This window comes from Alligator mississippiensis, chromosome 8 (assembly GCF_030867095.1).
Source record: "Alligator mississippiensis isolate rAllMis1 chromosome 8, rAllMis1, whole genome shotgun sequence".
Lineage (NCBI taxonomy): Eukaryota > Metazoa > Chordata > Crocodylia > Alligatoridae > Alligator > Alligator mississippiensis.
The window spans coordinates 42,104,937-42,131,427 of record NC_081831.1 but is presented as its reverse complement, the minus strand read 5'-3'; the positions used below and the strand labels follow the sequence as shown (position 1 = coordinate 42,131,427).

General features: G+C 47.2%; 2 protein-coding genes across 4 annotated transcripts in view; both read right to left on the bottom strand.

Annotated features, from left to right (window-relative positions):
* SLC25A53 (solute carrier family 25 member 53) overlaps positions 1-2,820 on the bottom strand; it is an 8,473-nt gene extending 5,653 nt beyond the window's left edge. Inside the window, exon 1 of one of the 2 annotated variants that reach the window (XM_019487981.2) lies at positions 2,736-2,820. Coding sequence is in view for 1 of the 2 variants with exons in the window: in XM_006275485.4 (XP_006275547.3) it covers positions 1,582-1,606 (25 nt within the window). In the remaining variant the exon portion in view is untranslated. Of the gene's footprint in view, positions 1-1,581; positions 1,672-2,735 lie in introns of those variants that run through there. The other variant, XM_006275485.4, reaches the window with a different exon arrangement.
* PRPS1 (phosphoribosyl pyrophosphate synthetase 1) lies at positions 526-26,491 on the bottom strand. Of its 2 annotated transcripts, none has more exons than XM_059732710.1 (7): positions 26,210-26,491; positions 22,288-22,471; positions 21,714-21,812; positions 18,318-18,442; positions 13,255-13,428; positions 11,448-11,607; positions 526-2,908 (listed from the first exon to the last, which is right to left on the bottom strand). In XM_059732710.1, exons 1-7 carry the CDS (start codon positions 26,329-26,331, stop codon positions 2,906-2,908), a joined length of 867 nt encoding a protein of 288 aa, XP_059588693.1. In that variant the 5' UTR covers positions 26,332-26,491; the 3' UTR covers positions 526-2,905. The 2 variants fall into 2 exon arrangements, with proteins under 2 accessions (XP_059588693.1, XP_006275548.1); XM_006275486.4 differs by lacking the exon at positions 526-2,908 and adding an exon at positions 4,595-6,836 and having other exon boundaries at positions 26,210-26,490.

Below are 26,491 nucleotides of genomic sequence, written 5' to 3'. Positions count from 1 at the left end.
ATTATTCACCCAGGTCTTTTTGTTAGACCCAAATACGCTGGTACATGTGATGTGTATCCACGATACAATTGCTCTAGCCCTGCTCCTGTGAATACACATGACCAGCCTCACTGAAATGCAGGGGAAGGGGGTCGTTATGGGACTAGAGGCCCTCAGCAAAACCAGCAGGAGACTAGGACTGCAAAGCTGTAATTTAGGGCAGACTTCAGGGAGCCCTTTTGTTCTTAGCTGCAAGTAACTGCTTTGCACAGCTCATTTCGCAATGCTGTTATTGCTTATGAAATGCAAAAAGGAAAAAGAAAGTAGATTTTGTACCCAGATTTTGTACCTGTGGTAAACTGACTCAGATCCCAGGCAGAAAGGCATGGTGGAGAAGGAGGGGGGATGGACAAAGAAAGGTGTGGCTGGGGGAAAAAAACCTTTTTCGTTTGCAGTAAGCTGGGCACAGTTGATCGAGAAAATGCTGGAGTATGGCTCCACCCAGTGCCATTCTCACACTTCTCAGTGTACATCCTCTTTTTCCCCTTTCTTTTTTTTTGTTTTTTAAATGTATTTTGGAAATGTTTTCATGTTCCAGGTCAAATTAGCCAGATCAGGTCCAAATCCTTTTGATTAAACAAGGCTCAATCTTTTAACACCACATGTGATGCTGCAACTGGCAAGTATCCTCCACCCCAGACTTTTCAGCCTGGGGCTTCAGATACTTCCAAATCCATTGGCAAGCATTCTTCTACAGGCAGGCCCAAGCCTGGAGGTTTGGGGTCAGATATCCCCAGCCAGTGGGCACAGGAGCAAGCTAGGGAGGACTCCCCCGTTTCCATAGTCAGTGCGTAGCTGAGATCCTCCCACTGGAAACTGGCCAGTGGAAGCCAACTATAAGGCTTTCGGAAGGAGTCCTGTCTATATTTGGACCAGGGTGCACCTTCCAATACACTTAAATCCATTTTGGCTCAGGTATGAGACCAGTGCAACTACACTTCATCTTAGCCCACAAGAGACCGAGAAGTGATCTCCTTTTAGAGTAAACTGGAACAGTCACAGACCCAAAGCATGGGGAAGGGAGAGTGGGCAAGGGGTGATCCAAGTCAGATGAGTTATTGGTAAACGTGATCTGTTCCTACCCTCATTCTGATTAGGAAGTAAATTAGTCCAGGACAAAGACAACAGAATCTTGGCAACCCCCTTTAGGACCACATCTCCAGTCTGGGTGTAAAACAGCCTACACTAGCAAAAAAAAAAACTACAGGGAGCAACCGTACTCCCTCAGCTGGGCAGGGGCTGTGCTGTTTATCTGCGATGCTCTATCTGGCAATGCACCTCTGCCACCAAAAGTGGAAGCTTGCTCTAGGGTCAGGCAAAGGTTAAGGCACTAGTAGAAATTTTATGTACTAAAGCATCAGAGTGGAAAGTGCCAATCAGAAATCAGGGCAGTTTTTCAGGTTTTAAAAGAAGCATCCCCAGGAAGTTTGTATGAAATAAAAGAGCAGGAGAGGGTAATTTCTTTAAGAAATTGAGAGAGGAAAAGGGGGAAGGTCCTTGAAGCCAGGGAGAAACCCCCCAATAGAAATACCAGTATTTTACCTTGTTTCTCCTGCAGTAGCAGCATCACCTGCCTTCAGCATCCCCCCTCACCCTCTCTTGCTTGCACTTTTACTTCTGCCCTTGCAGACAGGAAGCAATCTTGCCTTTGGTCACTGGCAGTTGCTGAGAAATGAACTAGGCTATCAGGTCCTCTTCCCACAGAGCCTCCCCGCCCTGCCGTGAGCTCATTGGCTGCTCTCACTGCTGTTCACAAAGCCCCATTTAGCCTGGAAGGATGCAGGAGGCTCAGGCTAGGCATTTTGCATCCCTATACTGGGTTATTTCAAAGGCAGAAGCAGATGCAACAAGAACAGCGTTGGGCTCGGTATGGACTGAGAACACGGGCTGCCAACATCTCTGCAGGGGCAACATTCAACTGTGATGACTAATGAATATAACTAAGGAAAAAAAAGTCTGAAAAAGGGAGCTGTTTTAGCACTGTGGAGATGCAACAAATGAGCTTGAAGCTGCAGCTAAATCCCTGTGGTGCTGGCTGTTGTGCCCCTCCACTCCAAAATGAGACATTAACACAACAAAAAGCTTTAAAATTACCCACTCAATTGTATGATTACTGTATTACTATTTTATTTACTGGCTGGGGATAGGGTGTTTGCAGGACAATAAGCCTTTTAGTCACCCTGTCAGAAGTGGATGCGTGGATTTTGTGCCTGCACACATCTTGTCTTAACAATTTTCCATGTGATATGGAGCTGATTTCTTTGGCATGACAAACTACCTATATGAACGTAAGCTTCACAGTTCAATATTGCTGCTATCAGTAATTTACTGCAATGGAAGCAAAATGCTGGCAAGTAAGGCAAATGCAAGAAAACCTGGTCTGAAGTGGGAGGAAGAAAAAATAATCATTGTCAGCCATTTGAGATTGCTGAGGCTTAGACACCCCTCTAATGGCAATTTCCAGGAATATCCCCTTCTCTTTTCCAGGAAGAGATGGCAAGCATAATTTTTTTTTTGTTCACAATCAGACCAGGGTGTTAAGCTCTCTGCAGGTAGAATACCACAGTTATTTCAGGCCTGCAAGACGTAGCATAAACCAACTAACCACTTTGAAGCCTTCCACATAGTGGACAACTGGCAACTTCACTTTTCTTTTTATACTCTGATCTCCTGTCACAATAGCCTTCTATTCCTACCTCCTAGGGTCCAAACCAACTGCTCCTGAACGGCAGGCCAAACTTTCGTTTGTGTTGCACTTCCCCTGGAACTCACTGGCCTTTGGCTGTTTTTCTCGCTCCATTTGCTAGCTGTGGCTGTTTGAAGGTTAGTAAAGCCATCCTGCTGAATGAACCAGAGTCCAAAATTTTCACTATCAAAAAGAAACACAGAAAGCAAGTGACATGTTACAGTAGAATGAAGAAACTCAAGCGGTTTACACAAGAGGACAACATAAATAGTGCAGTCCTGTTATTTGAGAGATCGACATTCTCTTTCATACATAGTATATAGAACAGCATTTCACACATTTCATGTTTATTGTGCCCTTCAGTTTTCACTATGTGGTTCCCCTCTCCCCCAACAGCAAAGTGCATCATGTTTCCCATTTTTTGAAGAATGTCTTGCATTCAAAAGCTTGTCTAATGCTATCCCAACTATGCAATTTGTCCAATAAAAGATGTCACCTGAAGAAATCTTTGCCTTCTCTTGTAGGCATGGGTAAAAGGCAGTTCTGAACACATTTTTGGCATGACATGCTATTGCTAGCCAGCACTTCCCTTCCTGCCATCTTTCCAAGACATATTTGGGTATTCTGCTGTTCAGGTAGGTGGTTGGGAAAACTTGGAAGGCCTCTGTTCAGCAAGGAAAGCATGTGCAACATGTAGTCCATTCTGAGAACTGCTTGTGCCAGAAGGAATATGCATCTCATTTACTGATATTGGACAACTTGTATTGTCCTAGTTCCTTACCAGACACTCAGGAACCAGGACAAGAATGGGAGCTTGTATTCATTGCAAGAGTTACCTTTAGTTAGGCTATTCCAAGTTACTCTATTTAGGATAATCTAGTTGAATAAGAGCAACTGCACTGCAACTCAGTGACTAGGGTGACAGCCAACAAGTTAACTCAAGCTGCTGCATCCTCCCTGTGAAACTAAGAAATGCATGGCTTCAAGCACTGGCTCCTTCCTTCCCCATTCAAGCTAAGTGTGGGAACATGAATCTGACTGGGGACAAATCTCAAGTTTTAGCTCAAGCTAACATGAAGTCTTTCCAGCAGATGGAAGGGTGCAATGTGCTTTACTCATGGGTACTTCCCTGAAACTCCCATACGATAGACAGACACATATACATAACATAGATATTGCAGATAAGTCTACTAAAAGTAGACATGCAAGTCAGTATTAAGACATCTGCTCTTATTAGATGCATTTCAACAGCACTCAGGCCATGTCTAGTCTGTTAGGTCCAGCAAGAGCACAGCTTGAAAAGAGGTATTTTAGATTTCAACAAGGAAACCCTAGGTAATAAACATGAAGTCAATGACATCTGGCTACCATGCAGCCCTGCAGAAGGCTGCTTAATCCACTATAGTAATGCAAGTTCATACCTCTAACAGGATGTCAACCCAGTATTTGCCTATTAATTGAAAATTAAACTATTTAATTAAAAAGTGCTTATTAAGCAATTCTCTTCAGTGCTGCTTATTGCCAAGTTGTACCCATGAACAGTGAAATGGCTTCACAGAAGTGTGCCTGCTGTCAGTGGGAAGACGTGGAGCAGTTAAAGTGTGGGAAGACTTTGAAAAAAGCTTTCATTGAAACCTAGACTTCTGAAGTCAAGGATCAGCTTTGATATGAGGGTCAGGCAGGCTCTCTTCTCTCCTCAAGCAGAGAAGCAAAGCCTTAAGTCTTTGAACAATTTAAAAATCACTTATTACAGAGAAGTCCTGTTTTTCACAAACTGGTGAGTAAACAAGCTCAGAGGAACAGTGCACACAGCAACACAATGGTGTTGCATGTTTCAAAAACATTTACAGATTACAAGCACATCTATGATTCTTTTTAAAATAAAAGTTTAATTCCTTCATTGAGGTCTTAGTTTAACACAAATGCGGCAGAAAATCCTCACACTGCTGCCCTGATGTCCTTGCTCTTGGCTTCTACTCATGATGCATTGGGCAGGGCAGAAGCAGGGCTCCGAAGTAGGAGGCAGGAATCCTGAAAGGACCCTCAATGGAGCTCAGTGCAGGATGCAAAGCAAAGAAGCAAACATACACTTTCCAGACAAACATAGACTTTGGATACAAAACAAAACCTATGATGGGATAGAAGTGTTATGTAGCCACAGGACAAAAGTTCTAGGAAGGGAGAGGGGGAAGTCTTAATTAAAAAGGCACAATAACTAATGCCTAGGAGGACTACCCCAAATCCAGACACCCAGATTGTTCAGGTAGCTCCAATTATCTACCACCCTCCAATCTCTCATACCACCCTGGCTGGAGAGACAAGCAACTTCAAAAGCCTCCTCCTTCCTTTCCGCAACTCCAAAGTAGGTTGAGATTGTTTATAAAACCAAAATGCATACAAAAAACAGCTTGGCCTGCTACCCAGTAAGAGTCCAGGAAAGACTGATTTAAACATTTCTCTAAGAATTGTCTGGTATAACTATTATGCATTTAAGTTGTGGATAATACCAGCTCTACAGACAGGAGCCGTAACCAGCTCTGGGTCTGACAGCTTCCTTCATTTCTTTCTTGAGGCCTGTTGCTACCTCTGAGTGAGGTTAGATGTGGTATTGGGAAAGCTTCAATAAATAAAACCACAGATGGAACAAGCCACCCCTGACCTATTACTATCAAGCACTTCACATGAACAGCTGATTCAGATCCATCCTTTGGCTCTCTCTGAAATTTCACAACCTCCCCATTAACCATCATTCCCAAGGTTCCTTGCAGAGATGGAAGATTCTGGTATCAGCCATGGAAAAATATTAAAGAGGCAAATAATGACCCCCCCCCCCCCCCCCGCAAAAAAAACAAAACAAAACAACCCAACAAAACACAAGCAGTCAAAATACAGTCAATAACTTAGTGGTACAATGGAATACTACACTTAACCTTCAGAGATTAAGATGCCTGAAAACAAAGTTTACAAGGAAGTAATAAGGTCACCCCATGTCAATCTATTCAGCAGGCACATGCTGCAAGGAAAAAGCAGGTCAGTAAAAGGTCAGAAAGGCTAGCCTTACTAGGGTACCAGCAGAGGAGAGAAGTGGAGCCTGTCTATACAGCAAAATGGAGTTGTGACTGTTGCACATGCTAGTGCACTCTTGCTAGCTTCAAGCAACATGGGAACAATCGCAGTCATGGCAGCCCAGATTGGGTCAGGTGCTAGCAGGAACATGTACTATGGAGTACATGCTGGTTACAAATAGAAGGTGAAGAACTGTGCTGCCATACCTCCACTGATCTCATTAGCCATATTAGCTAGATAAAGACTGCACAGGTATGCTAGAGTATGCTATAGCTCATGATAATTTTGCTGTTCAAACACCCTAAAAGGACATCATGTTTCTTCTCCACTGCAAGGGCACAGGGGTGTGGTCTCCCTCCAGGAGAGGAAGCTGATGATTGTCCTACCCTTCCAGGGTACTGATCCAGTGCCTCAGCTCTTGTGGTCAATGTATAAGACTTCCTTATCCCACTTCTCTAAGGACTTCTGTCAGGTATAGAATAAGTAGCACATGTTCAGCAGTCCCTTGGACTCTTGCTGTAAGTTCCAGATCAGCCTGTTCTTGGGAGCTCTACTTCCCATACCCCCCACCCCCAACCAACCAACCAAACCCAAACCAAACAGGTATGCATGCCAGATACCTAGCCTCCCCACAAACACAAAACCTCCCACTCCAAGAAAATTGTGGCAATTGGCCATGGTAGTCCTACTCTCCACAGATCTGCAATGCTGACTCTCACTACTGCTGGAAACCTAAACTGAAAAGTCCACACTTTGGAGGCTGCTGGTGGAAGTTGGAGCATTTTAGATGTGCCTCTCCCAGAGCTGGGATCAGACACAATAAGACTGATGTGTGCAGAGGAGGAGCTGTGGAAACCACACTGGAACAAGCAGAGTCTTCTACTGAACTTTATAATAAGCTGAACAACTTTTGGTTTAAAAAAAAGCCACACAAGCAGCAGCCAGCATGTCGTTATAAAGGGACATGGCTGAATAGGTAGGAGACAGATTCCCCATTATGAGTCCTCCTGATGGCCTCTGCAAGGATCATTGAGATGTCAATCACCTGTAAGAGAGAGAAAGGGGGAAAAAAAAAACCAAGGTCAGTGTCACCTAGTGGAAGACTACACCAAGACCTTAGAGGGTGGTTGAGAAGCCATAAAGAACCAAGGAATCCATTGCCAAGGTCTACAGCAGCTTGTCACATACAGAAGAACTATTAGTTCCCTTTAAACAAGCAAGCAAGATCAGAATATCACACTGCATATATTGCTGACAGTGAATTATTCTTGCCACTATGCTCTAGTGCAGGGGTCAGCAACCCCTGGCATGCATTTCGAGCATGGCACGCAAGGCCATTTTTCTCAGAACACCACCACGAGCCTGGGCTCTAAGCAGCTGCTGCCAGCCATGGAGCCCAGGCTGCTCCCAACAGGCGGATGGGAGGCTGCAAGCCCTGCTGCAAGCAGACCGGGCTCCGTGGGCCGGCTGCAGCCAGGAGGCTGCAAACAGCTGCTCCAGGCTCCAGCATGTCGGCACTCCGGCACCTTCCAAGGTAGACATTGTGGTTTTTTCGGCACTCTAGCCAAAAAACATTGCCTACCCCTGCTCTAGTGGCAGAGCAAGAAAAAAAAATCCCAAATGGATGAGCCTGCTGATCCATATTTAGCCTGGTATCCTGCTGTCTGATAGCAGTCATGTCAGATGCTCTACAGGAATTATAGAACCCTGTAGTAGGTTGCATGGTGTAACATTCCTGCCTAAAGTAGATGTGATCTTGCTCTATGAGGTCTAATGATAAGCTTTGTGGAAGGACACTTAAGTGATAAAAGCTATGGATATTCAGGCAAGAATACCTTCTGTGCTTTTTTTTAAACCATTGTCGCTAGCCTGAACAACACAAACACACACTCACAATTCATTCACTTGCAACTCTACCAATATCATATATACCTTTGTCTGCTCACAGCTTTGCTGTCTATATTAGACAAATGAAGCAATCTGATGCGTAAGAATAAATGAACGCCAATTTGACATCAGCTGCAGAGAAAGACACAGACCATTTTAACCTCCCTAGACACCATTACTCACTTAAGGGGGGCTGTTGTTAAGCAGCAAACCTTTAAGAAACAACTTGAAGAAGAAATTGCAGAACAAGAAATACTCCAGACTAAATTGTGTTAAGTATGGTTTAAACACAGACTATGGATTCTTACCCAGTTAGCTTTTGCGACTCCTTTGTTCCTATGGGATTATTGCTTGATGGTTGCTTCTTCCAGCACTGTCCCCCCACCCCGACATCCTCTCTGCCTTTTGTATTTAAATTTCTCCCTCCTCCTTATACACTGCTTTGTGCACTTCCTTTCATAGCATCTGATCAAGTGAGCTTCAGCCCACAAAAATTTTTGATCTCTCTAGCCAAAGGGTGGGGGGGTTGTGTGTGTGTATGTGTGTGTGTGCGCGCGCGCGCACACGTGCGCGCGACAGAAAGAGAGAGAAAAAGTCTACAAGGTGCAAATCTACAGTCTTGTTTGACTACAGACTAATAAGGCTAATTACGTCTCTATTCAGGTAAGATTCAGAGGTACTGAAAAGTTTACATCCTTGACCTCAGTGGAAGGCCAGTAGGCGGGGCACTCCTGTGCTGAGCTGCCTGCCTCACTGCGCCTGGCCAAACACCAAGCTCCGAGTGCCTCCCCTGGGGCACCTCACATCCGGCCGACCCGCTTCCTGGAGCACACCCATAAGCTTGGGGTACCGCTGCCACCACCTGGACTCAGGTCTTTGTCTGGGCTCTGTTCCGCCTGAGATAAATAGACCCTGTAGACCTTGGGATTTTGGGGTGCTTCTAGTAGCCTGAAGCATTCAGCAGCAGCCTCTTGTGCGGGAGGAAAGTAAAATAGCTGAGCCCACCTTAGTATGTCCGTTCCCTCTTAAGCACACACAGTGAGGCGTGCTAAAATGGATAAGTTTATTGATCAAAGAGCGATAGGGTGGGGAGGAATACCAATAGCAGAATATAGAAAGAAAACCAACACTGAGCAAAACTAGGTGGCTTATCAGCCTTTTGAAACGTGACTAGAGTTCATTAACTTGAGCTTCTAATTAGCTTTCAGGTAAGTAACTCAATTCTGCATCTGGAGTATGAAAGAGGGAGCTCCATGAGTGTGTTTTTAAATGTCCGCTTTAGCCCAAACTGACATCAACACCTGGAAGCTGTCAGGGACAGGTGGCATTTGATGCTGGCCAATCAATTTGAAAAACATCACAGTTACCTACTAGAGTGACACAGGCTCGAGCCCCTGCCCCCATGCTGTGAGGCAAGATTCACCCCCTCTTACTGGAGGTTCCTCACCTAGGCAGCAAGTTGGCTGCCTAGCAACCACACTGCTAGACACAGGAGAGAGAAGGAAAATAGACAACCCCCAAAGAGAGAGGCAGCTGGAAGGGTATTCTTTCACAACCTTTACATTCTGTGGCAAAGTTCCATAGTCCAATTGTTGAAACTGTTGAAATTATTGAAAAAAAAATCTTTGTATCAGTTTTCAATTTCCTACTTTTTAATTTGCCAACACAAGAACCAGGAGGCATTCTAACAGGGAGAACACAAGCTCCTTTGCTGGGCCTTTCATTTATATATGCATTTAGAACAGGGGTGGCAATGTTTTTGGACAGTACCAAAAACACCTGCAAGCTCGGCTCGTAAGATGGTGGTTCTAAGAGCGGGTGGTAGAGGAGCTGCGAGGGGCCCAATCCTTGTTGTGTCAGCACAGCCCTGGACTCTTCCCTGCCATCTGCCAAGGTGCACGTGCCAAGCAAAATGCTTTCACATGCCACACTCTGGCACCTGTGCTGGGGGTTACCTACCCCCAATTTAGAATTTCCCCTCGTATTAATGGGCTAAACTAGGATTACCATATTTCCAGGTCCAAAAGAGAGGACACCTGTCAGGGGGTGGGGGGAGGGGTGGCAGTGCCATGCTGGTGCCCTGCCCATTCTGTTGCTCTTCACTGACAAGCCACACCCTCCTCCCCCCAGGGTCCCCAGGGACCCTGATGCTGCCCTTCCAGACCCACTGACCTCAGCACTGCCAGTGCCCCTCACTCCCAAACTGCAGTACCCTGCCTCCCATCCCTTGCTGGTGCCCCTGTCTCCTGACCTGCAGCCCCCTGGCACTGCCAGTGCCCTGCATACCCTACCCACAGTCACCTGCCCCATCTACCTCACTCCTAATCCACAGCCTCCTGCATCCCGCCCAGCCCTGCTGGTGTTCCTCACTCCCAGCCTGCAGCCCTCTGTTCTGCCTCCCAGCCCTGCACTCCTAAACCACAGACCCCTGCCCAAGCAGCTCCTGCACTGTGCTTGTGCTAGCTCTCTCTCACACACTCACTCTTTCTACCTGGTTCCCAGAGCTCGCGCGGAGAGCATGTGACCCCCAGCAGCCAATCACCTTGCCTGCTGCTCCTAACCCCAAGCAGCCAGCCCAGGAGAGCAGAAAACCTGGACATTTGCTCTTATTTAAAAAACCCACCCAGACGCACCACAGGGGTCCAAAAAAGAGGACATGTCCCACAAAACCCGGATGTATAGTAACCCTAGGTTAAGCACATACCCCAATCTTTTCAGTCTTGTCACAGTTCTACATAATTCCCTGCTCTGCTGCAGCTGCATACCGAGTAGGTTTCTGAGTGGTCACCACCAGCAGGGAGATCCCCCCATCTTGAGCTGACAGTTGGCTAATGATTACTTAACCGTCTTCTACCTTTAACTCTACGACGTGCGTTATTTGTATTTCTCATCTGTGAATTCCATTTGCCATTAATTTAACCTTTCCACATAGCTTGCTTGTCTCCAAAATGCCTCTAAAATCTATCTGGTCTTGACAAACTTACACAACTCATCTGTAACATTTGCTATCTCACTTTCCAGGTCAGTATTTTAGCATTATGCTGAGGAACTGCACTGTTAACCTTAGCCATGATGAAAGCCCACTATATTCAGTCCTACCCTGTGCTTTGCCTCAAGTTTGATTCGCTGGCAATACTACTTACACCGTAACAGACTCTTGTGTAGACCTTTAAGATCTTTTTGAGTCTAAATTATGTTAACTGGCTCACTTTTATCCCCTATTTTGTAAGCATGGTCAAATAATTAAGTGATTTTAGACATTTCCCCCCCCCCCACTCCCACTTACCTGCCAGGGTGGGTGTCAGTGTCTGTGTGTGCCTCTGTGTCTGCATGTCTGTGGGTCTGGGGGGCTGTTCTGATGGGCATCAGGCTGTGGGGGGGAGTGCAGGGCTCCAAGAGTGCTGAAGGCGGGGGGCTGTGGAAGGCCTTTAATTATTATCAGATTTGGGGTTTTTAAATCAGAGAATTTGCAATTTTTAAATCAGAGAAAACCAGGATCCCTGGTCATCACAAACCCAGCAGCTTCTCTAGTCTTTCAGGAGAAATAGGGTAGACTAGACCCAAATTTTAAACTAAAACACAGGAAACTGCTTTCCAAAGCTATTTCAGATTTCAGAGATGGCAAAACAGGGTTGCCCTCCCTGCTTTTGAAATTACCTGTAAGAGTATTGAGGAGGTGCAAAAGCAAGGCACCTATTTCCCACAGGAAAACAAGTAAATGATGCAAACTCCATCATCCCAAAACACAAGGATAAAAGTGGCCTCTCACCTGGATTTTAGGGCAGTGCTTCATCTTGTCCTCCTGGGGTATTGTGTTTGTGACTACAACTGCCTCAAAGCAGGCATTGTTGATCCGGGAGATGGCTGGCCCAGAAAAGATCCCATGAGTTAGAATGGCATACACTTTGGTGGCTCCAGCTGATAAAAGCCTAGCAGGCAAAAAAAAGATATACAAGGGAAAGGGTCAGAAGTGTACACTGTGGGTTTCTTCCTCTTTCCCCACTCCTTCTGCTGGCATAGTGAAAGAAGTTAGGGCTACAGTGCTAGCAGCCCATGTAATTGATTGCTTCTTCCAGCTAAACCTGTCTCAGATCAAGTGAGGTGCCAAGCTGTGACATTAGATGACTAATACAGGCTGAAGCAGGTTTTTCAACTGCCATACACTGCATTGCATTTTGCTGCAGGTTACTTGGGTATTAGAAGAACTTTGATCTTCAGCCTTGGACCTCTAAGATTAGAACTAGTTTTGGTATGAAATATTTCTGGGCGCAATATTTATACCAACACCAGGGTGACAAACCTGGCTAAAAGCGTGCTCTTAAAATTAGCTAAGCCTGTATGTAGAGGACACCCAAAAAGCTGGGTTACTGAGGAGTTATACCCTGTTTAATACGCGTATTATTATAATGACTATTATGGAATCTTTGACACAACCTTTCAGCCAATTTTACTCCATCAGTTACGATGTGGTCACAACTAGGGCTCTGCAAAGCTTCGGTCCCCAATTTGGTTTGGTGGAGATCTGGCCTGATTCGGCGGCTGAATCTCCAAATCTGAGTTGAATCAGAGGACCCATTAATCTCTCTGAATCGAATCGGAACCCACCGAATCAATTTGTAGACATTCGGAAAGATTTGGATATAGAGACAGCTTTAAATGTTTTTTCTACATACCTTTAGGTAGCTGAGGCTCGTGAATGCTGCGGGTGCACGGAGTGTAGTGTAGGGAGCTCCCCAGCATGCTCGACAACAGACCTGGAAGCGGACCAGAAGCACTTCTGGTCTACTTCTGGGTCTGCTGGGGAGCATGCTGGGGGGCACCTCTGAAGCCCCCCAGTGCAGTGACTGGTGCTTCCTGCGTCTGGGGGTGCACCCAGCGTCCCCCTGCGGCTGATTGTGGAGCCAGGGGGCTGCGGGGGGCCTTCCCAGTGCACTTCCTGACAGACCCTGAAGTGGATCGGAAGTACTTTAGGTCCACTTCCGGGTTCAACGACGAGCATGTGAAGGGCCCCCCTGCGCTCTTGTGGGACGCTCCATGGGCCCTAGCATTGCAGCATTCACAAGCCACACCTGCTACCTCTAAAGTATGTAGAAAAAACTTCTAAAGCTGTGCCTATGTCCAAATTGCTGATTCTCCAAATCAGGATCAAATCTTCAGATTCGGCGCAACTGAATCAGGGACAGTGATCTGAATCAACTAATCAAATCACTGTTCCTGATTTGGGCTGAGTCCAAAGCGAATAGGACCCGCTTTGCACATCCCTAGTCACCATACAGGCTGGAAGAGCTCTTCTATCAAAGCCAGAATATGGAAATAGTATATTCTAGCTATTTCTGGTACAAAAACAGGTGTAACTTAAAAAAAAAAAATGTTCTTTTTAACTAAACCTTTCAGGCCTTTATAACCATTAACTTTCAAAAAGGGCACATACACTTTTTCTATAAAGAACTGCAGGTCATCTTTTGTAACATATCTACCTTGACAGGATGAGACTCCAAACCAATCAGGGAGCATTACCAGCTGCCACCTGTATTTAGTTCTTGATTTCAGTCAGACTATGCTTACATCTCACTTACTTGTCTGCTGCATGGCAGATGGTGCCACAGGTGTCTGCCATATCATCTACCAGAATGGCCACTCTGTCCTTCACATCGCCCACCAGCACCATACGATCTACCTCGTTGGCCTTCTTTCGCTCCTTATGAATGAGGGCAAAGTCTACATTCAGCCGATCTGCAATGGAGGTTACTCTGTAGAGAGAGATTTGCAAAGTGTACATACACTATTGCATGAAAGCAGCTTTGGTAAGAGAAGGAAACTGTTCCAAGAGTGCACGTATTGAATGGGCAGCAAACTAACATACCTATTATTACAGACCTACTTTTAATACATCTAGGAGGGATGCTTTCAGTTACCACCTACATGGAAGTGCCATTAAAACTGTGAGAAGGTAGAGATGCTTGGAAAAATCAATGAACCCAAAGCCTCTGATTTGCTCTCTTCCGATAGTAGCAATTGGATTAAGGTAATAGGCATGCTATCCTCCTGATTAGTACAAACTGAGAATTTGTAGATTTATGGTGGATTTACGGTTTTACAAAGACTTACTGAAAGACAGATACATCGCAAGGCCTGTATGTACACTATTCTTCCAGAATATTCCAGTTGCCAATGAGCAGAACGTAACAGTGGAGAAAATTTTAGGGGGAAAAAGCCAGTAAACTCTGCTTTATTTACCACTATGGTTTCATTTGCACTGTCAGCATGCCCTCCTACCCCCATTCACACTTGATCTGGATAATTTACTGTTATGTGCATTCCCCTTGGAATGGCAAGTTAACAAGTTCACTGCATGTTGCTAATTCACTCAACTGCACAAATCAACACCAAGATAGGCTGATAAAAGCAGGAACAATGCAAACCATTAGCTGGATATAGTAAGAAGAATGTGCCTTGTCACTGACTCATTAGTGGAAGTTCAAGTAGCCCCCTCCTCAGTTCCTTTATTTAAAAAAGTTGACAGTTTAGAGCTGTGATCTGGCTAGTAGAGGGGTAGGCAAAATCCGGTCTGCCAACTGATTCTATCTGGCTCACAGGTAGGCCGGCTATGGCGCTTGCTGGCACCGGGCAGATGCAGGCTCTAGGTGAGCCATACTTGGGCCCAAGGGGGCTCTGGCCTCTGAAGGCACCATGGGGGATGTTGGGCAGAAGCAGCTCCACCTGCCCCCACACAGCAGGCCCTGGGTGAGCCAAGCATAGGCTTCAGCACCCCTGCTTGGGCTGGACTGGCAGTGCCCCACCCACCAGCCAGCAGCTCAGAGCTAGCAGGAGCTGCCCAGGCTCTAGGACCATGTGGCAGGTGCTCCATACCTGTGCCTGGAGGCGGCGGAGCTTCCCCAGCACCTCCCAGCATGTGAAGCCCTGGTCCCAGCCCTGCCTCCTGCCTAGTCCCGTGCAGCATTGTAAGTTGGCCCAACCACCAGACACCTCCCAGCCAGTCAGCACAGCTCCAGTCCTGTCCACCCAGGTGAGGCTGCTCCCAGCCCTCATGGGGAGCTGGGGCAGGCTGGAGGAAGCTGCTGGGCTTCCTCAGGCTTTACAGGGCAAGTGTGGATGGGAAGGGATGGGGGTGGGGCACGTGCATTTGGGGTACAGGCAGCTCTTGGCTGTGCTGAGGTGCAGGCCGAGGCAGGAGCTCCCTTGTGATTTGGGGGGTGGCTGGGCTCTGCTGTGGTGGGGGCATCCTCCCTTGGCCAAGTGTCCTGTTGGCTGGTTGGGTTCCCTTGAAAAAGAGACTTTAGTCTGAGGTATTATGCAATCACCTCTATATACTCCACTCAAACACACAAATCAGGACAAAAAACATTTTTTAAATAAAATATTTCATAGTACATGCGCTTCATTTTTAGCACATGATGTGTGCTTCCCCCCTCCCCCCTGCTTATAATTTGTTAAAATATGTTCACCATTAATGCTGTATGCGCTGCCCTCACAGCTCACTAACACTCATTAAGTGGCCCTCCAGCTGAAATAAATGCCCACCCCTAAGCTAACACATAGTTACCAGGATACAGGTCTGAAGTCACAGGCCTGGCAGGTCAATATTTTTAGTCATATATCAGGAATTACAATCCAAGTTTTGAGCCCACATGCAAAAAGGAGTCCGCATCAAAAAGAAAATCAAGTGGCATCTAAAATGTTCTGCCGCACACTAAAATCACCACTGACTCTAGCTAATAAGGAGTTAATGGGGAAAGAGAGGCAAAGGAATGAAAGAAAAATGCCAGATAGTCAACTCAGGTTAAAATATGAGCTTGTATTGCCTAAACAAACAGTACACCAATTTCTAAATAAGTTTCAAGTTTAGTAACAAAGCATTTTCATTTTTATGGCATGGTAAGGCTAGCTATCCCACTAAAAAAAAAATCTAAGGCACTTGTAGCAATTACCACGAAGCAGTTGGGTGAGGTGGTGCACACCTGTTCCCCAACCAATGTCTTTGCACTGTTTACCTCATAGTAAAACTAAGGCTACTAACTAATAACTAATAAACTTTAGGCTGCAAGCCACAAGTTTGGGTCAGAGGCCAACAGCGAGGTGGTGCTTGGAGCCAATAACTGCTGCTGCCTTTCCCTATGGACCATAGGATAATGCCTACAGTCACTGCTGCCAAAGCTTCAAATTCATGGACTGGATTTGGCTCTTGGGCTACAGGTTGCTGACCCCTGTTCTGGAGGAACAACAGGTGCCAGGGTCAACCCCGAACATAATTAGAAGCATCATGTACACATGTTGTGGTGCCTGAAATCAACCTTCTGGTCATTTGCCCCAGTCTCACGTAAGGCGAACGGACATGCATTGCCATGTGCCCTTGGATACTGCAAGCTTCATAAATTAAACTATTTTTTGTGTTTATAGATCCCATCTACTTCAGGCAGGAGACTGCAACTACTTCTACATCTGCCAAAAGCCAACCTGACTGACTGCTCAATTGCAACATAGCAACCAGCAAGGCTTTCTTGGATAACTCAGGATTTGGTTCTGTGGATGTCACAGCACTCAGTCCCAATATGGCTGCTAAAAGGTATTATGCTCAGTTTAAGAGGAATTTATATTTCAGTCTACCTTAACCAGATTTTTAACTGACACATGAGAATAAGCTACACAGTTATTTTGTTGAATTTAGTGACACCTAGGCTAAGCTAGTGCTTTTTTGAACAAGGACACGGGACTGGAAAGGCCACCTGGGCCACAGCACTTGCAGGCAACCATTTATCCAAGGAATCCTCAAAATGGCCCCCTTGAGCCCTTATATGCATCTACACAGTACAACACCACAAGCACTCTATTACATTCCATAGGGAAAAGCAGAAGGGAGAAGGGTGCTGCCTGCATTCTGTCACTGCAGCAAACCACTTCCAGGTCATTAAAATACACTCAAAATTCCAAGGGAAAGGGTCTTGCCCTAATGCTATAAAGGAAGGCAAAACTCCCACAGTCCACGCTAATCTGACCTAAGAAAAAAGTCTCTTCCAGACTCTAAGTTTGACAATTGGTGTGACCCTGAGTAGAAGAACAAGACTCACCAACCAGGGACCTCTGAGTTTTTCCAAGTAGCAGGAGGAAGCATTAGCACACCTCACACTCAGGACCCTCTTCCTGACCCCACAGATTGGGATGTTAGCCAATGCTTCAGGGGAACCCTCCTCCTCCCCTCTGGCTAGTAGCATCCATAAGAAAGAAAATAAATCCTTCCTGTTCTACACAGGCAACCAGGAAAAGCCCTGAGGCATGGTTTTACCAGAGACTTTGCTCACTACAGAAGAGTTCTCTTTATAGCCCAACGCAGACTAAAAATTCATAATTCCACATACTAAATCAGAACTCCCTATCCTGATTTTGATCTGAAAAGAAATTCAAGCTCTCTGCTCCCCTCTATTAGGTTGGAGGGTGATTCCAGAAATTTACTCCAAGTCAGAAATCTTCAAATTTCCAATCTATATTTATCCATAACTAGTTTGTAGCAGTTTGATCTTGTGCTGAGGGAAACTAATTGAGTCTGTTCCATGACTGGGAGCCAGTTACCTTGAAATTACCACTCAGTGTGGCCTTAGGTCACTCACTGTACCCAAGCCTGGTACCAAGGTCAGCCAATCTGTAAAACAACAATATTTCCTTTTCTACTTCAAAACATGTTTAAGCTTTGTCCATACAATACTTTGAAAGTGATCACAAGAAGAAAACCTGCCCACAAGACTTCTGAAATAAATGCAATTATTTTGGAAGTCTTATACAGAGATTACAGTTTAGCCAATCTGGCATTCTAAGCAGCAAGGAACAAAAACAATAAAATAGCTTATATATAAAACTGGTCTATTTTGTAAACTCTGGCCAAGATAAACCTTAATGGTCACACAAAATGGATGTTCAGAACATCTGGTTGCACAGCTGCAGTGCACTCTAAGGTTCATAACGGTAGGTTTAATTACTCTAATAAGGATTTTGTGTACTAGGCTTGGCAGGAAGCGCTAAGGCTTAAATATGGTTTTGAAAATGTCTCCCAAATTAAACAACACATTTCCTTGGACTATAATCTGTAGCCACTGCGTGAAAATTTACAAGTGCTCTTGTTTTCTAAGTATTTCCTCAATGAGAATTCAGGAGCAATTCTAAGAACCCTCCACCTACGAATGCATTACCTACGCAAAGGTAGGAAAATATTTCAAATATCAGCTCCTGTATCAGAACAACATCATCAATGGTTTTTACTTTTTCCTCCCTTCCTAATATGCAACCACAGACAATTATGTTTTCATACAGCATGTGTAGCCTTGGCTAAAGAAGCAAGCAAGCATGAATTACCAGTGTTTACTGAACAGTAATTCTAGGAACCCACCCAAATCTCCATGCAAAGCCAGGGACATATTCTAAACCTGGATTTGAGGATATGTCTCTAGGAGGATATGTTAAGGTGCTCCTCATCAAAGGCCAAAGAAGAGTGCTCACTGTGATGCTGGGAAGGCAAACTTACATAGATAAGAGAGCTTCCAGAATTCAGGCAATGCAAAGATCTACAAGGGTCACAGTTCAGGTGTTTACAAGGATCTGTCCAAACTGTCTCAGGGTGGATTGAGCTCACCTCTTGGCTCCGCCTGCATCTGGTGAAACAATGGTGCAGTTCTTCCACTCAGCAATGTTCTCCTTGATCCACTTCAGTACCGCAGGTTCAGCATATAAATTATCCACAGGGATATCAAAAAAACCCTGTGAGAAGGAAAAAACCCAGAAGATCTATATATCTGACCTTCAAGTTCCAAAGACAGACCTGGCAGAAAACAACAGAAGTCCTCCATATAAACAGGCGCACAGCCCACAGGCTTCCCACAGCACTTTCTCAGCTCTCCTTTCCATTTACATTATGAGAAGAGCAGTTGCCTTTGGACACATAGAATACTAATGCAAAATGTTGTCACCTTTCCATTTCTACTAAGTACTCAGCTAATGTTTCCTCTGAACACTAGATCATAACTCTCTTTTCCTCTTAAAGCCTGTCACAGATATCTGCACACACACTGTGCGTGCGTGCCAGTTGCGCGCGTGCACACACACACTGTGCGTGCCAGTCGTGCGCAAGCACACACTGCGTGCCTGCCAGCCACGCGTGCGCGCACACACACACACTGCGTGCCTGCCAGCCACGCGTGCGCGCACACACACACACACACTGCGTGCCTGCCAGCCACGCGTGCGCGCACACACACACACACACTGCGTGCCTGCCAGCCACGCGTGCGCGCACACACACACACACACTGCGTGCCTGCCAGCCACGCGTGCGCGCACACACACACACACACTGCGTGCCTGCCAGCCACGCGTGCGCGCACACACACACACACACTGCGTGCCTGCCAGCCACGCGTGCGCGCACACACACACACACACTGCGTGCCTGCCAGCCACGCGTGCGCGCACACACACACACACACTGCGTGCCTGCCAGCCACGCGTGCGCGCACACACACACACACACTGCGTGCCTGCCAGCCACGCGTGCGCGCACACACACACACACACTGCGTGCCTGCCAGCCACGCGTGCGCGCACACACACACACACACTGCGTGCCTGCCAGCCACGCGTGCGCGCACACACACACACACACTGCGTGCCTGCCAGCCACGCGTGCGCGCACACACACACACACACTGCGTGCCTGCCAGCCACGCGTGCGCGCACACACACACACACACTGCGTGCCTGCCAGCCACGCGTGCGCGCACACACACACACACACTGCGTGCCTGCCAGCCACGCGTGCGCGCACACACACACACACACTGCGTGCCTGCCAGCCACGCGTGCGCGCACACACACACACACACTGCGTGCCTGCCAGCCACGCGTGCGCGCACACACACACACACACTGCGTGCCTGCCAGCCACGCGTGCGCGCACACACACACACACACTGCGTGCCTGCCAGCCACGCGTGCGCGCACACACACACACACACTGCGTGCCTGCCAGCCACGCGTGCGCGCACACACACACACACACTGCGTGCCTGCCAGCCACGCGTGCGCGCACACACACACACTGCGTGCCTGCCAGCCACGCGTGCGCGCACACACACACACTGCGTGCCTGCCAGCCACGCGTGCGCGCACACACACACTGTGCATGCCTGCCAGCCACGCGTGCGCACAGATACAGACAGAATGCTTGCCTGGCTGCGCGCGCACCCCTCCCCCTCCCCCCCGCATTGTGCTTCCCTGCCAGGATGCACACGCACGCACGCAAACACAGTGCTTGCGTCCCCAGAGACAGATGCGCAGACACAGACGCTGTGCGTACCTCCCTAGGCACATGCGTGCAGACACAATGTGCTTAGCTCACTGCTCTCTGTCTCATTGCGGGGGCGCATCGGTCACACACACACACACACACACACACACACACACTCTCTCTCTCCCCTCCAGCCAGCCAGCCAGCCAGCCAGCCCCTGCAGTGCAGTGAAAGCTGCCAGAGGCAGATACTTCCACGTGGGGGAGCAGGGGTTGGGGATGGGGCTGGGTGGCTTTTCTCCTGACTCCTGCCTGCTTCCCCTGTGTCCTACTACCTCTTGCTCCAGTTGGTTTGACAAGGTGCTTAGGGCATATTAATATTAATTTCGTAGGTGCCCCACGGGCTGGATAGAATGGCTTGGCTGGCTGCGTTCAGCCTGCAGGCTATATTTTGCCCGCCCCTGCTGTACAGCATCACACACTTGTGTGCAATGAGCTCCCCCTGCAGATGCAACCTTCTGGCCAAAAAAGGCTGCCTACCCCCGATATAGCTGAACTCAGGCAATCAAAAGTGGCAACAGTTTTATGCTAGATAACGTAACCTAAACTAAGATGCCAAAGATATGGTCTGTGGGCTGATTCAGCTTGTGCAGCCCCATTATCTGGCCCCTGAATGTGCAGTAGACCCACATGCTGCATGCTGGACTGGCCTCAGGATGCACACTGCAACACAGTGCCTGCCCTGGCCACTCTAGGAGTGGTGCATCAACACCTCTCCCCAAACCTGGGCGCCTTGGGGGAGTGGACCACATGCACCATGTGTCCCAGACTGGCCAGACTGCTATGTGCAGCACAGTCCTAGATCTGCCCAAGTGCCACGTGTCAGATCTGGCATGCAAGTAGGGCAGATGTTCATGGGCCTGATGACTCAGCCATGCACCACTGATCTGGCCCACAGACCAGCTCCATGCCACTCATCCAGCCCATGAGGCCAGATGAGTTTGACACCACTGACCTAAATTACTGGAGGCCATAGCTGGGGACAGCTCTCTGACTAAAGAAGTCTTTTACAGTCCTGTATTTTTGAGGTCACCGTGAGCTCATGCCTTGCTGCTTCAATATGTTCCTTGATTTATGGGCACATGAATAAATTAAGCAAAGCTCAATGCAGAGCTGGAGCAAATTGCCCCTGAGGGCTGTGTACAGATAGCTAGACTGGGAATTTAAGGTGTGAGAAATGCAGCCTTGATTTATCCAGAGGAAAGCTGCCACTCTGGGACAATCACAGCAAGGACTGCTTCATGTGTTCACAGCTGCTTAGAACTGGAACAGCTTGACTTGCCATTGGCTCATCCATGTGCCCAGAACACAGATTAGTTCTGACAGATATGAACACCACCCCCCCCGAAACAGCATTTTACCAGAAGAGGAATTGTGTCAGTTTGACCTAGCTCCCAGAATCTGTATAGCTCATGAGCTTCAGTGGGGCTTTTTGGCGCCTTTATCTACAGCTGATTCAATCAACCTTGCTTGAAGCGCGCGAACTATACAGACACCGGGTGAGCCAGGTCAAACTGATGCAACTCTTCTTCTGGGCCTGTGCTGTACTCAGCATTGGGGTGCACCAAGCTGAAAGTAAAGCAGTTTTGCTTTTTTTCCCCCCCACATCAGCACCCGAAATGATACCCATAGGAAAGAGACATGATCTGTATGCCCGAGAAATATCAATCTCTGTTTTACTTCATACCTGAATTTGAGAAGCATGTAAATCCATGGTGATTATATGATCTGCACCTGCCACAGACAGCATGTTTGCAACCAGTTTAGCAGAGATTGGGGCTCGACTCTAGTACCAAGAAAAAGCTGTGTTAACTTGGAAGACTGCAAGCACATTTGATTAAAAACCTCTGTATATTTCAGTCTCCCCACCACGGTATGAATCACTGCTTCCTAGAAAGAACCCAGAAACCTACAGTTATATTCCTTAGGATAGAATGCTAGCTACTAAAAAAAAAAATGCCAATTCTTAGGAGTACCCGATTCATCATCCAACAATGAATACAGCTTTGGTCCCATCAAAAAAGGACTAGACATTTATACGAATCAAGATAGCATCTGCAATTCTGCTAATTACCGGGGGGGGAGGGGGGGGGGGGGAAGGGAGCTGCCAAATCCCACACTTAAAAATAACTTCTCCCTCCAAATTATGGAACTGCACAAGCAGGCCATCTAGTGAACTGGGCAGAACTATATACCTAGCTGGGGACCAGATATTTGACCAAAGAGGAATTCCATAAAGGAATATATTTGTTTTGCCCTACCTTGTCCTTTTTGTCCTGACGTGCATAGGGGAAACATGGTATGACTGCTGTCACACGACTAGCCGATGCGATCTTACAGGCATTTATCATGATGAGAAGCTCCATTAGGTTGTCGTTGATTTCCCCACAACCACTCTGCACAATGTAGACGTCTTCCCCACGTACACTTTCGCCTATTTCCACACTAGGTATAAGATGGAACAACAAAGTTAACGTGCGCTTTAATTAAATACATAAGATACAGCAAAGAACAGGAGGCCATAATCCCAACTGGGGGACTCTGGTGACCACCACAGTAAAATCAAAGGAGACAAGTGGACTGTTTCAGCAATCTCAACAGAAACACAACCAAAAGAAATGCTCTACTGCTCATTTGCTTGGTCACTGAATTGTACATTACTTGTGAATCAAGTAAAGCAATTCAACTGGTAAAGCAAGATGTTTTCTGCCCATAATTTAAATCTCAATATAATGTGTATAGATTTGCCCTCCTCAAGGAATACTTTTGATTTTAAGGAGAGAATGGAAAGTCATAGTAAACTGAAGCTTGGTAAGTCAAATATAAGGAGGGCAGATTTGTACCATATTCCATTACCTGGGTTAGCTTTGGTGACTCCTTTATTAGTATGGGTTTACTGCTTGTTTGCTGTCTCTCCCAGCACTGCCCCCATGTTCCCTCTCCCCACTCATGTCTTTTGTACTATAATTGCGCTCTCCTTATACTCGGCTCTCTGCATGTCCTTTCACAACAAAAGCTTGGGCTGTACTCATCTGTACTTACCTCTACTTTGGTTAGTCTTTAAGGTATAAGACTACCTTGCCTTCTGTCAGGAATGAACAACAGCTTTAGAGACATTAATGGGGAGACCTGCACCAGCAACACTGTGGGAAATAAAGCAGTAGCCCCTACATAAAACCTGAAGTGTGGGGCCAGGTCTTTGTAGCAACAGATTAACGAATGGAAACTCTGACAGGGCTCAGTTTAGAGGACAAGCCAGCCTTATCATCACCAAAGTTCCAAACATGTAGCATGGGTGGAGGAGGAAATGGGCTGACTTCTCTCATCATCTTGAAATACCAATGTTCTAGAGGTGTCTTTGCTGTTTGGCTGCCCTAGCATAGGTTACCACTAATGGATAAAGAGCAGCAAGATCATGCAACTTGTGCTGATATCAGTTTCATTTTAGAGACTGGGGGAGATTATTTTAACAGAAATTAATTTTTCTGTCCATCTCCCTCACCGATCCCCAAACTGTCTGCTTTTAATGCCGATCTTGCACCAAGGGTTTGGTTGATAGAGCTACACAAGAGCATTTATAGCAGCAAATAAGTGATTTTGCCAATAGAAGTTATCCAGATTCCCCCAAAAGAATAAGTTAAACCAGTAAAAGGACTCTCTGTGTCACTATAGTTATATACACTAGCACTTTTATCAATACAGAAATGACAACAACAATCACACTCAAGACTGCTACACAGGCCAAAGTTTCTAGCGTGGAATTAACCTAAGACACTTTTATTGCTGTAAACTTTAAAATCAGGATAAGTCGTGGGATTTTTTTTGGTAAAGCCCAAGGAAGTATTGACTAAGTACCTAATCTTGCCTTTCCAAGTAAACCTTCGCATTACAGCCAAGGAAGGAACAGGATCAGTGTTAGCTCTTGCATGTTCAGCATTATTTGCTAACATTAAGAGTCTGACCAGCCAGCTGGATGGATAAAAGTGCATGATGAATGGTTGTAAGGTCACTGTAATGACATCAGCTGTAGTTTAGTAAACAGACTCCTTTGCAAGTCTTATCTAAACCATTTTGCCCTACTCATTGGGTTTTCAATTACAGCATATATTTATGCAACGGAAACATATGCAATGTTTTTCCTGATGTAGTATTACTGCAGTCCCATGGACAGGAGGATTCTATCCATAGGAAGAAGTAGTTGCTGAACACGGTAATTATTGTCATGTGAACAGGCTACGCAGAGAAAAGCAACACAGTGATTTCCTACTGTTCCAAACCAAGCTTTTTATCATGGCAAGTTAACCGTGTAAACCCGGTTCCCCAAACTTAGGCCTGGCTTCTTCCAGCAAGATGGAGATGATAGAGAATATATATAAGAAATTACTAGGAACTGCATGTCTCATGGTACAAATAGGCACCAAAGAGATGCAAACTTCCTCAAACTGTTTTCACGGGCTGCTAAATGACCAGAAAGCTTTAAGTGTCAGCACAAATCTGTTTTAAAAGCTTGGATTCTCTAGAATAAAGTTTCAATTTTTCATTGTCAATAGTCCAGGCTTTTAAAAATAAAGAACTTTAAGGCATTTAGCAACTGAAAATGAACTGCCCACATTCAGTTCACAGGGTGAACCCTTAGTTGGTATACTGGCAAGCAGGCAAACAGACTGCTTGCCTTGGATTTTTTACTTTAAGTGGGTAAAAAAATCCACTTGATGAATTCCCATTATCCTATCTGTAATCCAAGACATTATGAACCAAACTGGTTCTGAAATCTTGGTAGTAGGATACTGGATGATATCCTCTTTGTTATAGTCAGGGCTCTCCAAACTGCAGCCTTTGGGCTCCCAGGTACTGCTCCCCCTATTGTTCCAGCTGCAGCAGAGGATCCAGGCTTCCCCTCTGTGCCCAAAGGCACAAGATGGTACAGCATGAGAGTCTGCATGCCAAGGTTGCCTGAGTGACATGAGCAGTGGGGGAGCCCATGGCTGAGGAGTGATGGGCGAGTCAGGACACATGCTGCAGCAAGGAAAGGTGCCTGGGCACACAGTGAATCAGCAGAGTGGCATGTGGTGCAACACTGTGGCACAGTGCAGTGGGGGGTGGGGAAGAGGCAGGTAAAACTTGGATTCCAAACTCTGCTGGGAAAAGGGAGACCCAGGTTGGCAAAGACTACCATCACATTGATGGTCTGTGTCCCCACAGAGGGAACCCCAAAATGGTGAAAAACAACTGCATTGTCCTAAGAAGCAAAGAGGGATCAGGGGATGGGGACGGGCCCAACAACTTTCCCTGAATCTGTGGCTTCAGGATGGTTAGCCAAGATGCCATTAAACCCATGGAGGAAGCTCACCTCATTTTTTCTCTGCAATACTTATTTTACGACCAAGTAGCAAACTTCCAACAGGGCTGTTCACACTTTTTTGAAACTTGTTATAGTAACAGCTAGAAGGCAGAGTGCTTTATTGAAATGTTAAAACCACTGAACAAATGCCTGGCTTTCAGATTAACCCTGGGACTAGCAAAACATCCTGACATGCTCCTGTAAGCATATCAGAACAGGCCTGTCTTTTGTAGCTGAAGTGAGGAGAGAGGTTCATGGCTGCAGACCCATGGCCTCCACCCCAGTCCAATCTAACTATACATGATGCGCCACAACCCTCATGCTTCACCTTCTTCAGAAGCCTCTTCCCTGGGGATTTAGTTACCAGCTCCCACGCAGCAAGATTCTTTGAAGCAGCAGCTGCCAGCGTTTCACCACCTGCCGCCCCACAGCCAGGGGAGGGAGGACCTGCCCCCGTCTCTCTCTGTCCTCAACCCCTAACTCAGAACAGGGAAGCCACCAGGATTTGGACGGTGGCAGAAGAGGCTGGCGACCAACGGGGCACTGCTAGTCGCCACAACTGCATCATCCAGGGCTGCTCCAGTTCCGGCTCGCGGGCCCAATGCGGCCACAGCTCGGGCCGTTAACACTCCTCACCCCGCCCCAAACACCGCGACGGGCCAGGAACCAGGCCTGCCCCCCCCCCGTGCCCAGCGCCATCCCGGAGCGGGTCCGCCACTGGGACGCCGGCACTGGCCACAGGCACAATCCGGGCGAGGCCCAGGGCCCGCGGCCCCGCCCCGCGCACATGGCCCCGTGCCGCCCTGGCTGGGAGCTGCAGTCCGCGCCACCCCGCGGCTCACCACGTCTCCTGGTTGCTGAACTTCTTAGTGACCACCTTGCCCAGCTCCAGGCCCAGGCGGTCGGCGATCTTCTGGGACAGGTCCTGGTGCGAGCTGCCACTGAAGATCTTGATGTTGGGCATGGCGCCGGCCTCACCCTCCCGCTGCCGCACGCGGGGGCGGGGGCCGGCTCCGGTTCCAGGCTCCAGCCGCCGCCTGCTCGCCGCTCGGGGGAATGCAACTGCACACTGAGCCAGCGCGTGCCTACGCCGCCATTTTAGCCCTTCCCGCCGGCTGCGCCGC

Coding starts and splice junctions, on each gene's coding strand:
- PRPS1 (XM_006275486.4), bottom strand. CDS start 26,331: ATGCCCAACATCAAGATCTTCAGTGGCAGCTCGCACCAGGACCTGTCC. Junction 22,472..26,209: donor TTCAGCAACCAGGAGACGTG/GTGAGCCGCGGG, acceptor TCTTATACCTAG/TGTGGAAATAGGCGAAAGTG. Junction 13,429..18,317: donor GATGCAGGCGGAGCCAAGAG/GTGAGCTCAATC, acceptor CTCTCTCTACAG/AGTAACCTCCATTGCAGATC.